Source organism: Ascidiella aspersa, chromosome 8 (genome assembly GCF_963924565.1).
Source record: "Ascidiella aspersa chromosome 8, kaAscAspe10.2, whole genome shotgun sequence".
In the NCBI taxonomy this organism is placed as follows: Eukaryota; Metazoa; Chordata; class Ascidiacea; order Phlebobranchia; family Ascidiidae; genus Ascidiella; species Ascidiella aspersa.
This window is the reverse complement of record NC_139454.1, coordinates 11,882,266-11,896,401: the sequence shown is the minus strand read 5'-3', so window position 1 is coordinate 11,896,401 and position 14,136 is coordinate 11,882,266. Positions and strand designations below refer to the sequence as shown.

Genomic DNA, 14,136 nt, shown 5'->3' with positions numbered 1-14,136 from the left:
TTTTCTTTAAATGCCGCATACCACAACACATATTGTTTGGGTTAGGGTGCGGGTTAGCGTTTGGTTAAGGATGGGTCAAGTTATTATTAATAATAAACGTAATATTAAGTTATTATTAATAATAAACGTAATATTACTTGACCCACCCTCACCCAAACCCAAAGAATATGCGTTGTGGTATGCGGTATTATTATTTTTTTTTTTGCATAACTTTTCGCGTACAATAGTGAAAGAGCGCCGATTTTTTTTACGTGCATAACTGAAGGAGTGCCTTTAAATTTTATAAAGTAATCAGAACAACAGTTATTATAACGAAATGCCCAATACACGCTTTGCCATCAAAGTTGACAATTAACAACTATTACGACCAACCGACACCTTTTTGAGTTTGGATTTTGCGAAATAACCCGTTTGCACACTGCATTGACCGCACATGTGTGTTTGCTAAAATTTAACAAACAGCTTGAAAGAACAACCAAGCCAGCTGAATGACAATGATTTATACGTCACAATTGCTGTTTGTGCTAAAAAATTTCATGGCGAAAATACGGCACAACATTTCAACGCAATTCAATTATTAAACAAAGCATCGCATATTTTTTAACTAACAAACAACAGGGGTTTCCGTTGCGGTCCCCGTTCATTTTATTTTTTTAGTTAATGTTCGCGCCACAATGCCTGTGAGCTTTGAAGACTCGCCTTCTAAAGAAAAGATTGTTAAGCAAAAATCCATTTGCAAAAAGCACTCTATTGACGTTGCAGCGCAAAGGTTTGTTATGTTTTTGTAATTATTGTATTTATTTATTTTTTTCCTAGCGACTATGATAGTCAGTAAGTTCTTCTGGCATTTATTTGTTTGTCCAACGTTTCGGTTACCTATCCAAGATGCATTCATCAGGGAATGTAACCAACAAGTAAAACTTTTTTTACTTTGGGTAGTGTTTGGCGTGGTGTTGTTACATTCCCTGATGAAGGCATACTGGATAGGTAGCCGAAACATCGGACGAACAAAAAAATATCAGAAGAACTTATTTTCAGTGTATACTATGCCTGGTCGCAACAGCCTTAGTTTTGCAAATAGGCACGATATATTACGTGCATTCGTGCAATGCCCCGATTTTGAGTGGTTAAAATGTATGAAGCCATCAAGCTGTTGATTGTTGATCATCATCGCATACTATGGTGTAGACCAGTGTTTCTTAATCTTGATGAATGGTTCACCCCAGGGTGAATAAAATTTTTGCAGGGGTGAACCAACCAAAAGGGGTGAATAAGGGTGAACCGTGTCAGAAATGGATGATGGCTTGGGAGCAGGGCGGATATTTCCTGTTCAGTGAACAGGTGAGAATTTCCAAAAACAAAATCAACTTTATTTATTTCATAAGGGTGAATGAAATCTGGATATAGATGCTATAGGGGTGAACAAAACTAAAAAAAGTTTAAGAAGAACTGGTGTATAGGCCACTATTTTCGTGTAAGTGTAAATAAATGTTTAATTTCACATTTAACCGAAAGTAATGTTCCGTATTGTGTATAAAAAGTATTATTGTAAGCTTGTTAAAGACGCCTGCTATTGCCGATGTTTTAAAAAAAGTTTGGGGTATTTAACAGTTCCGATAAATCAAATTGCCACGTTGTGTATTTTGTTTAAATGTCGCTACTAAACACACAACCTTGGCTAAGCACGTCTTCATATATCGATCGAAAATCACTAACAAACGTAAAACCCTAAGTCGTAGTGTAGAAAATGTTAGAATTGCGCGAAATTTAAGCAAATACGTAATCCCGGTACATACCACACTGCATCCAACGACAGAAAATCCCGTTTGATAAGTAAATGTGCTAAGTGTTCAAACCGCTGCAAAAAACGCTATATTTTGCAAACTCAGTCTAAATGTTTCATAGTTTATACTCGGTTAAAGGTTGCTGTACGTTGTCTGGGTACGTGCCTTGATGCCTAATGAAAAAATGTTAGGGAAAACGCTGCAAAACACGCAATGTTTTGCGAAACTTATAGACTATCTTTTTCGTTGTTAAACAAACTGCAAGAAGCCATTAAACAACTCTAAATTTTTAGTTTTACCAAGGAATGTACTTGACTTGATAGTTTTTAGCCAAAGGCAATGTACTTGACGCAGTTTATTACACTATATAATTGTTTGGAAACGTTTATCCCTTTTACGTGAAGTGGTTTTTCGAAAAGTCGCACGCCCGTGCTTTGGAGTTACCATGCAACCTGCAATGTTGTGTGATGTTTTTGAGATGGTACGACTAAATAATCAAATCGACTATAGCACACAACACTCGAATAAGCATGTCATACATATTTTAATTTAAGTAACGAAAACCCGTGACATTTGTTAATTGGTAATAACTCTCGAACGTAAAGCGTAATATTTAAGCAAATACGTAATCCCGGTGGTAGACTGCGTCAAACGCGAGAAAAATCTCCAAATTTCTACGAACTCTGCTTAATTATTGCTTGGTTAAACACATTGTAAGAAGCCATTAGGCTTTGGCCTTGCAATCACTATCAAACTACTTTTCGGAAGGTTTGTTGTACGATATCCGCCTAGGTTTCCTGCTGCTTAATCAAAGTATGTTTATTATACGCCTTGTTTGGTAGCAGTTTAACTTGTGTGATATTCAAGCCAACACGTAATCCCGGTACCCAAAAATAATCCGTATAGTGTTTAAAAGTGTAAATTGCTAAACCGTTGCACTAAAATCCATTATAAGCTGCCAACGTCAGACAAAACCGTAACTTGTTTTTTTACAACGATAAATCACAAAGCGAGCGCAAATCAGTAAACAGTTTAGCAAGTCATTCTCATTTACAGTACCAAACAGCTGAACAGTTACTGGAATGGTTTGAAGGGATATAAAAAGTTTTGATGAAATCCAAGCAGTGACATCTTCCCAAAATTTGCAACATGTTCGCAATAGAGAAACACATGAGAAATTGTTTCAACATTTAAGTTGCAAAAAACTCGCCGGTTGGTTTCAGTTCTATCAAATGAGAATATCGCATTATTGGTCACAATCGCACGAAGATTAAGTTTAATTTGAAAGGATCGCAGTTTAGTTTCAATTGTGACTTTTCAAGTGATTTGATATAACCTGTCCCAAGGAGTTGTGAAATCCCGTTCCCACTTGCTTTGCTCTTTATGCGGACGATCAGTAGTGTATGTTTTTATCTCATTGTATAAAGCTTTTGATGAGTTATGTACCTGAAATGTTTGTCTTAAAGCAGACCTGGGCAACATACGGCCCGCCAAGCGCAGTTTAATCCGGCCCGCGACTTATTTTCGAAAAAAAAAATACATAGGCTAAGCGAAAACCAGGGCAAGTTGACAGATCTTGTCAAGACCCCGCCAAATTTGATTTTTAGCCTGTTCTAAATGCTAAAACGGAAATTATTTTCGCGCTTCTTAAAGTTTTAAAAATAAAGAAAAAACATATAGGTAAGTTTTTCGTACGAAATTTTCACGTATTTTAATCTTAAGTTTTGGGTCAACGCGCCCCACAACTTAATAAACGCTAATATGTCAAGCAATATACATTTTTAGTCGGTGCTCAATGCTTTACGTGCCATCTAAATCTAACTTAAAGTTAGCATTTTCAAACAAACATAGTCGCAAATTTTTCGAGCTTCGCGCGACGTTTCGTGACCTTCTTTAAATCCGACTTAAATTGCACATTTCGCACAACTCTAAACGTTATAACAAATTGGTTGATTATTTGTTTTACACCGTCAGAGTATGACGTCATATTGTATGTATTTTAGATCCTATGTTTGATCCGGCCCGCCACAATATTTTAGGTTTCTCATGCGGCCCGCGGCTAAAAATAATTGCCCACCCCTGCCTTAAAGTGTTGCAATTTAGTATCGGCTGGGGAGTCTGACTTGGAGTGGTCCCACTCGGGTGGGAGAGCAGCGAACATTCTAATAAAGGTTTTAAAATCTATATTGTTTGGGTGGAATTTGTACTTAACCGCCAGCTGATCATAGGTCATATAGTGTCCCGAGTCGTTTAGGAGATCATTGTGGTCAATAACTCCCGCATCAATAAGTGGCTTTAAATAAAACGTTTCTGTCGGACGTATTTGTTTAAACCAGCGTTTCTCAACCGGTGCGCCGCGGCGCACTGGTGCGCCATGGAAGGTTGCTAGGTGCGCCGCGAGCGAAAGGAAAAACATGACGAAATAAGTGCAAAATTAATCGGATTAAGACTTTAATCGACAAAATAACGTTTTCAGTCTCAAAGACTGGAAGTCCCTTTAAGTGTTGCAACTATAAAACCCATATAATGAAAACTGCAGGCAATTTAAGAGAAATATGGGTACACCTAAAAAATTTCGCGCTCGCTTCGCTCGCAAGGTGCGCCGCCACGTTTTAATACGTTTCTAGGTGCACCCCCAAGTAAAAAAGGTTAAGAAACACTGGTTTAAACCATAGGGGACGGACCTTAAGTGTTTGCAATTGTGTTATGGTCATATACTTCCTACAGTCTTATATTGCTTTTCTAGTAGTGCGTAAAGGTCTTAGTTTACAACATTGCCTCGAGGTGGCAGATAAGTCTCCTCGCAGCCAGCATTCGAACTCTTTGTTAGAACACCCTTTTCAAGCGTTTTCCACGGTGCACTATACTCGACGCCCATTTAATATTTAGCGACATGATATATGCGTCAACGTCCAACATATTTGCTCCTCCGTGTTCAGTATTTGCGCATAATTTCGTTCGCTTAACTCTTTCCCATCTAGATCGTCATATAAACTGAAATAATTTCGTTTTAACTTTACGCAACCATGATTCGGACAAGTTGACCGGAAGAACACTAATTTTGTAAATTGGTGTGGGAATTACTAAGCTTTTTAGTATACAAATTCGTTCCAAAAGAGTTAGCCCACGAGAGGACCAAGTATTTAAAACTGCACTAATTTTATTTATAACTTCGCCAAACCGTAACTTGTTTGAAATATAAATTAATTAATGTTCAAACTACGACAACCAACTGCGACAACAAACGCGACATTTTGCGTACTCAGCCTAAATTTTGCGTGGTTAATACTGCTGCTAGAAGTTTTAAACTTAAGTCGCCGGTCCTTTTGATAGGCGACAATTCATTCTCTAACTCGAGCGACCCACAGTGTGACGTCACCGGTACTTTTGTTAGGCGACGATTGACTTCCTTTACTCGTTCGCCGCACAGTGTGACGTCGCCGCTCATGTCAGTCACTCATCGGGCGAACACATGGCATCGTCGGCCATCCGCCGTCCGGCGGACAAACTTTCTGATTTATATATATATAGATGAAGCTGTCGCAAGACTATTATATTGCAATACTTTCAAGACGTGCTTTACTGCGCTGTTAACTGAATTCGTTGAAAGCATCTTCATGTTGGATTTTTTTGATGTAAAAATAAACTTCGCGAACTGACAATATGCTCGTTAAATTGTCGAGGCGGTTTGGTTAGTTTTGATTAAATGGAGTTAGCTAGTAGGCTACGGTGGTTACTTTTAAAATCGTTTACAACAGTAGACTACATGCTTTAAAACAAAAAATAGCATGAGCTACATCTTTTAAGTTGACAACCTACCAACTATTAGCTAGGGATGTTTAAAGTAGAATATCGAATCCTTGGATTCGAATCCAATTCTGCCGTTTATTTCGGGTAATTGGAACCGATATAATTTAATGTTTTACTGCGGATTGTTGCGCCTAATTGAACAAACGCGTGTGGTAAGTTGGCCTGTCGCCGCGGCGACCAATTTATAGTGCTTGCTTTAAATGTAACCTCGTAGTTCAGTGTCAGCGTTTTTTCGGGCGACCAATTACCGTCTAGCGATAAAGTTCGTCTAATAATTAAGTGTCAATCAAGCGTTATTGGGCGAGCGGTTAACGTATAATGTCTGGTGTGGAATTTGCAACTTCCCTAAATGCGTTAAGTTGAAAAAGTAACATAGCTTTGCAAAACGTGCTTTGACCTATAGGGTTCCTTAAGGTCAAATTTAGGCCAATATTCAGCGAGGTTATGCTGTTATGCACAACGTAATTGTCAAGAATTCGTTATGTCAATAGTAACTTCGTATTCTTTGCAGTACATTATTTGACTGCAAAACAGATCATGTTAGTCAAAAAAGAAGCACTAAAACCCAACAATGCTTTCAAAAACAGGACCGAATTGCTTAAGACTTCTGTGTGCAGTGTTGCATTGTACTCACTATTGGCAAAAATATAAGTTTTGGCAACAACCTGGACAGTTGACATATCACAGTTTACAGAACGGCTTCAGATGACAGTTGTTAAGAATGTTAAACATATGGGAGATTTTTTTTTAATTATAATGTACACATGTTAGCAAATTGTTTGGGCGATTTATTGTTGTGATTGTGGGCCCTGTAGGGTAGATAAAGATTAATCCGTTCCCCAAACAAAATCGAGGCTAAATAATTTAATAAAAATATACCAGGATTAGCTACTGGATTCGTTATTCTAGATTCGAAACCTATTATTCTAGAATACCTTGGGATTCTACTTTGAACATCCCTACTATTAGCCCATTACCTATACACGGTGTGGTTAACCACTATTAAGTAGAAAGGAAGTTTTCCGCCTTTAAAAAAACATATAGAACGGTCAAACATTTAAGCTTGACATATACAAATATTTGCTCTTTCAGAGGCCCATCTGGATTAAAAGACGTTAAACTTCCTCAGATTCCGAATGGCGAAATAGGTGGAGCTGGTCCTATGAAAGTCGATCCTTCTCGTTTAACATCATGGAGCAAACTTCTTACCAGACGTCAGCAAAAGGCTTTTTATCAAGCGTTTCAGGTAAAAATCGCGTTGAATTTTTTTTAGCTTAATGTTTCTACATTCCCAGAATGAAAAGTTTTAGCAGTAACTTGACTACAGTGTCGATATTTCAAGCTGCCTAAATATCTCTTCCGTGTAACATCTAAACTGGCCAATATGGCTAACTTCTCACCGTTATTTCGTTTTTGCCGCCTCTTATCAGATAAAGTGTTTGTTATTGGCGCATAAATAATTTTTAGAACGATAATAACATTTTCTTGTTTGTAGTTCTTCGATCACAAACAAAACGGTCGAATAAGCTGTGAAGAGTTTATCGAAACACTCCGTCGTGTTGGTGTCACTGTTAACGAGAACGTGGTCTACGATCTTATTGTGGCGCAGGTAATTGGCAGCTAATATATATCTTAAATTTGTCCTGTGTCTTTTATATTTGTATTTTCTGTTGATTTTAAACGCACCCCTTCCCTTCATGTGGTTTACTGGCTTACCAAACAGAGTAGCCGAGAGAAAGCCAAATATATTACACCCTATTTTATGTTCCTAATTCGACCCCAAACCGAGACAAAAGGAGTATTAACACTCTTTTATCGACATCTGGACGGTTAAGTTAGCTGACACATGTAGACTTTCGTAATCACCGACTACAAAAGCTGAATCCTTTTACTTTAGGATGAGAATGAAAACGGCGAAATGGACTTTGAAGAGTACTTGAACTTCATGACGAACGAAGATATCTTCATGTCCATGATGGGCGCCGGTATGCCAGGCAAACCTGATGACAAGGATTTCCTTATGTATCAGGTCATATATTTTGTTTTCGCATGTTTACTGCATGCATTTCTCCTTTATCATGCCTGGGTGAAAAAAACACATGTAACCAGCAGTGAAATCGGCCAAAAGTGTCCGGAATGTACCATTAAACTAATTATATTGGCAACGAACATCATCTCAAAAACTTTTTGAGAGTTCCGATAAAAACAGTTTTTCATCGTTTCGTTAAGATTTTTTTTCATTGTTTCAATAAGAAAATTACTTCTACCTTTGACCCCTGCAAACTGGCTTAAACACATATTTTTGCTAAAAACAGTTGGAGAAGAATAAAATCAATGGGGAAGGTAGCGTTCTAGGAAAATACCAATTAAAACTTTCAGTTAGGCCGGCGGTGTGTACTGGGAATACTTGCTGCAATTGGAATTACCAATGTTGATTGATGTTGCTACGAAAACTCCTACAATAACACTTAATGTCGACCACGCAGGTCTTGTCCAAGTTTATTAAGAAGAGCGTTTTGGACGAAACCCAGCGACAGGAGATTGTCGGATACTACACTAGAAAGCTGAGAAAGGTTGCCAAGAAGCACATATTAATGCACGCGGCACATGTGGTGCACCATTACGCGGACGGTTAGAACGTTATACCTATAGCATGAAATAGGCAGAATCCTCTATTTTTGTTTTCTTGGTAAGTGGACGTACTTGGTTTGTTTACAGGAACAAACTACTTATATTTACGTCTATAACGTATCCCATTAACGTAGCTTTTTACAAATTTAAGAACTGTTCAATGTTCATTGCTTTGCCAGTTTGTGTACGGTACCTTTTTTGAGCCAGGCCTTTTTTGGAGGACTTTTTTCAGTTTAAATTTGGTACAATAAGTCTTATCCTATATAGGTATACCTTGCAATTTGTTCTTAAAAAGAAACAAACAGAACAGTATGCCAGAGTATACTTACTTAAGTTCACTCTGCATTGTTTTGCATTAATTGTAATATTAGCGGCAAACAAGAGAGGCTCGTCCGAAAACATTATTTTATCACAGGTGCTCGCTCATTGGGCCTCACTGAGAAGGAAATATTTAATCAAATCGAAATCATTAAACAGCAGAACGAAGGCGACGAAATGAAGAAGAATAGTCCTTACGCAATTCCTATTCAACTTGTGCTCTCTGCAACAAGTCAGTTTCGTTATAATACGTTTTCAATATAGATAAAACCATTATTTACAGAGCAATTTCAAGTTAATATTGAAAAAAACATGCACAAATTGTTCTTACTCTGTAATTTGTTTTAAATGAATGGCCTGAAAAGGCGGTTCGTGAAAATAATTATTAGGCTACACAGTGTACCGGTAAAAATATATTTTTCTTTTCAAGGGGTCATTTTTAAAATTATGCTTTAACATTTTTCAATATGTAATCAATATGTAAATAGTTGATCATTGTGTTCAGTTAACTATAGACATTTTTGAAGACCACATTCAACACTTCAAAGATCCGCATATGAATCGCGGTCCAGCCAGAAAAGTATAGACCTGCAATAAACGAATGTTCGCTTCGCCCCAATGCATTATCGCCATATCTTTCAATGTATTTAGTTTATTTGAATTGCATATTTGTGCACGGGATCGGCCAGCGAACACGTACACAAACATACGAATGAAATTTGCATTTTGTTTACTTCGATTTTTCAAAACATTTAAAAAATGAAGCCGCGTCATTGAAGAGTTCCCCATGGTACTCAATATATCTCGATTGTTAAAATAACCACAATTAAAATTAGTGGAGTAGAAAAAAGCAAAATAAAAACATTTACGAATATTAAGTCGGAGAGAAAACTGTACACAATTTCAGAAACGACCAAATCCAACCGTAGCTTCAAGCCTCCTGGCTGGAACACTCGACAGATCTCGGCGTACGGGGTTCGACTCCCGCGAATAGACATCAGCGAGTCGAAAACCTTTGAGAACGTACACGGAATCAGGAACAAGGTTAAGGCCGTCAAGGAAGACTACTATTGGTAAGCATGGGGCACGTAGGAGACGTATACTCCTATACACCGGGATACACCGGGATTTTTAGATCAACCTTCGTTTTTTTAAGTTTTAAGACTTTTTATTGAGAAGATTCGGTTCGCCTCGAAAGTTATAATTAAAACTGTAAGTGCAGCAATTAAATTAAAAAACACGTGTAACGAAATAACTTAATAACTTATTGTGAAATGAAATTTTAGCAGTAGAGCTGGTAGAGAAATGCGAATACTGGGAAAAAAATTAAGCCTTTTGTATGTTTTGTTAAGCGTATTGTATGTTTTGTGCAGTGGGTTATAATTTAGACATTTTCTTGTCTTGTAGATAATTGCCATTGTTCGGGGATAGGCCGGCATGGCGGACGACGCATCCTCGACAAAATATAGTGGATTTTAAAGGCGTATAGGCCTACCTGATATTTTCAGGAAATATAAAAATGTTTAGGACCAAGCACGGATCCAGGATTTTTGTTTGGACAAAGCTATGTCATAACGTTACGTTACAAAGTTACTTGAAACGTCAAGTAACTTTTAAAACACCACCCAGTTCGTGTATTTCGTAACAAGTTCTAGAGTTCTAGAATCTAGACCAGTGGTTCTTAAACTGGGAGGCGCGCCCCCCTTGGGGGGCGTGTAAGGTTCACAAGGGGGGCGCGAAAAATTAACAAACTATGTATGAATTATGACTAAACTTTAAGGTGAAATGATATTAGAATGGACAACATCGAGTTATCACACATTAGTTTTTTTCTGTTATGTAGAATATTCCTGTTGATTTTAAGGTTAGTATTTTCGTTTTGTGAGAAGATGATTCCACAAAAACTTTATGATAACTAGGGCGAATATTTTTTGACCTAAAACATAGGAAATTTTGACCTGAAAAATTAAAATTTTGACAAATTTTAACCTATAATTTATTTTGACAAAATTTTGATTTGTTAGAAATTCATTGATTTAAATGAGCTAGGCGACATTAATCACGCGTTTTTTATACCATGCTCAATAAAAGGTATAATACGGTTAAAATGACTTTGAACGCAAATCAAAACTAAATTTTTTTGATAAAATTGAACGATAAATTTCAAAACAACTGAACAACGAATTTAAAAAAGCTGACTATATATTTTTTTAATTTTGTAAACGATTTGTGCATTTTTATTTGATTTTAACTTTACAAATTTTTGATAAATTTTGACCTAACGTAAATTTTGACAAAATTTGGACTTTTTTTGACAAATCAAAAAATATTCGCCCTAATGATAACTCATTAAAAACGTGATTAAGTTATCCGCTCGGATCGGCCATTCGAGGAAAACTTGGTGTGTGCCGCATGCAATTAAAAACGATATTTGTTAATACCAAAACTTTTTTAATTTTTTGTAGTGTTTAATAAACAGCTTATATATTCACAGAGCGTAACTTGAGAAGTGCTAATACTGCTGATTGTTGAAAAATACTGTTCATTGTTACGTCACACTACCTAGCTTATGGCTATCTAATCTTTCTGTTTTCGCTTTTGTAGAGTTTTTACGTATTGCGTTCTGTTTTATTAGGTTCAGTTAGAAACTTTTACCTAGCATGTTTTTTTATGTTTGTGCTGCAAGTTAAATATGTTGGCAAAACAAACAAGCCTAACAACAAGATTATATATTTTTCTTTTGAGTAAATATGGAGTTGCAGGTAAACATAATTTGCCTACCGCTAAACCTACTGTTAAAACTCACTTGTTTAGAGTTGTTTAAAGTCTACTTTTAGCTACACACAACATTTTTATCTGGCCAAACTGCTGTTTATTAGCCAAATTGCTATAAAAACATAATCTCTTTTAAAAATTCGAGCTGAGTTTGTTAAGATCTTAAATTTACTCCTAAGAGAAAATGTAAATCCACGAGTGAAATACAAGTAGTTTATCCAAATATCCATGCTTCAGAAATGGTAGAATTTGAATGGGAAGCAGAATGTTTAGTTTACAACCCAGCCACATATATCTCAGTTTCATACAAAGGTAGCGCGAATTTGAAATCGTACATCAGTTCTGATAAACTTTGTAAAATTATGTAAATGAAAAGCGCGATTCTATGTCCAGCCCATTTTGTTGAAATCAGACCAGCCAGAGTGCGCCGTGCGTCTCATCGCAACATCGAAAATAAAAATCGGGGCAACTTAAACTATATACAAAGGCATATTTCACGCAGCACACCATCGTTTTCAATCTTTTAATATAAAATATACGTCATGTTTTGACATAACTTTTCAACGTGGTTTCCGAGTTTTTTTAAGTTACCTGATCTGGAGTTGGCCACTGCAACCGCGGTAAATTTGTCATATTCCGCGTTTCAAAATATGGCAACCCTAGGTTAGGCTAGGTTAAAAACAGTTACATCCTTCGCATTGATGGAATTTACTTGTAAATCAATTGGTGTTATGCTTCTGTTTTTGTTTTTTTGAAACAAGGTGGGGCGCGAATTTGGTTAAAATTGTAGAAGGAAAAAAAGGTTTAAGAACCACTGATCTAGACTATAGGGTTTGTTACTTTTATCACAAAAGTGTTATGGATTCAAGCACAGCGAAAAGAGCGCTTTTATGCCGTGTATGATGCCCAGCTTTCCTTTCAGATGATGCGATGAGACGCATGGCGCCTTTGGGTTAAAATGATTTTATCAAAATGGACTAAGGCAGACAAGAATCTTATTTGATGTTCGAAGAAACTTTTAAGAGAGTAAATGGCGCCTTTGGGCTAAAATGATTTATCAAAATGTACTAAGACAGACTAGAATCTTATTTGATGTTCGAAAAAACCTTTAAGAGAGTAAAGGGCTCATGAACATTCAGTCCACCCTGTTTGGTTCAAGCATCACCAGCTATAATTTTTTCAATTACCCTTTCTTGTTACAACATGCACTTAATAGTATTGACTTTTGTAAATTTCGATTCCATTTTGTAAATTTGGTAAGAATGTATTTTACGTCACATGCAAGTTGTCCGAGATAACCCCGAGCATGTTTGAACATAACCCGGTATCGTGGTAACATCGGACATTTAAGTGACATTCAGTTTTGTCGATTTAGCGCATTACAGTACTTCTGATTTATTTAAACATAATCCTACCTGTTTTTGACAGAAGATCGGTCTATTTAGTCAAGTCAAACATTTTAGTCAAAATTGATACACATATTTGGGTACACTATGCACGGATCTGTAATGTAGCTTAATAATAAATTTCAAAGCCAAAAAGGTCGAGTAGATCGACAGCATCTTGATTAAGACGTTTCGATACGAACTTGTATCATCTTCAGTTAGTGTGACGGAAACTCTGATGATAACAATTGCGTCCTGCCTTTTATAAGTGAAGCTTTGATTTGCTTATGTCTTGTCTTGTTAACATATGTCTTGTTACAAAAAGTTATAATCAATTAGAAGAAACGTACTAGCGATTCCCGGTCTCCCCAATAGCCGATAAAAAACAATTCATCTTCTTAAAACTACTACAATTTAAAAGAAACTTTTGTTACAAGGAATCTATCGAAGGCTCAAAAAAAGAACTTCGACGATCTGTGGAAGGAGCTCCATGTGAGCAATATTTCGACTGGGCGACTGAAGTCGATGATGAAGGGAGCGTTTGGCGCCTACACTGCTAGCAGACTCACTGGTAATATATCTTCTAATACCCGTAGTTTTAGGTGGGCTACACTCACAGTATTATAACACTAAACCGTATGTAGACAAAGAAGGGTTTTGGGGGGAAATCACGGAAAACATCCTACCTTTATTCCTTTTTGGTTTGTTAAAAACTGGGTGATTGTGCACCAGTAAAAACCGGTGATGTGCACCATCGTGCCTCGAGAGACTTCGAATGGTGATCAATGTTTTGAAGGAAATGCCCTTTTTGTATTGCAAATAGGCATGAAATATAACATGTGAGACCTGATTTCATTTTATCCAATTTAAATATTATTATGAAGTTTACACTTTGCGTTATATTAAGGGTGGGCTAACTGTCAAGTTTGTGAAAAAGTGAAAACTATCTTCAAACAGGAATATCATCTATAAACAAGAATATAGAAAAAGTCTCCCATTGCCAAAAGGCAGGGCAGTATATTATCAGGACCTGATTTAATACCAGTTATTTTTTTAGATTTACTGAGCACCTTCAAAAAGCGTTTTTCCACATTAAGTATTGTCCACATTAATTTTAAATCGAGTCATTTATTCATTAGATATGGATTGCTTTACGTTGTTCAACGCGGGCCATAAACATTTGTACAATCGTTGTAGGCTACTGATCTCCAGTTGGAGTGCTCGCTTTGTATTTATTTGTCAATTTATTTTCGATTCAATTCAAACTTTTCTTGCTTCGTAGGTTGTCGCGGCAGGCACACGTCGGCCAGAAGTGCCGAACCGAAGACTTTTCGCGGCCACGTTTTGCCCGAAAGAACCTTGATCTCGGCCGGACTATAACTAAATACAAATTTTCGCTGGAACTGTCAAGAGATCTTGAAACTAAATAAAGA

General features: G+C 36.8%; 1 protein-coding gene across 1 annotated transcript; it reads left to right on the top strand.

Moving 5' to 3' along the window:
- The first annotated feature begins 674 nt into the window (after window positions 1–674).
- LOC146136137 (EF-hand calcium-binding domain-containing protein 3-like) lies at window positions 675–14,083 on the top strand. Its single transcript, XM_083396166.1, has 9 exons — window positions 675–769; window positions 6,687–6,840; window positions 7,090–7,203; window positions 7,492–7,623; window positions 8,081–8,225; window positions 8,641–8,775; window positions 9,451–9,616; window positions 13,141–13,274; window positions 13,986–14,083. Exons 1-9 carry the CDS (start codon window positions 675–677, stop codon window positions 14,081–14,083), a joined length of 1,173 nt encoding a protein of 390 aa, XP_083252292.1.
- Window positions 14,084–14,136: the final 53 nt, after the last annotated feature.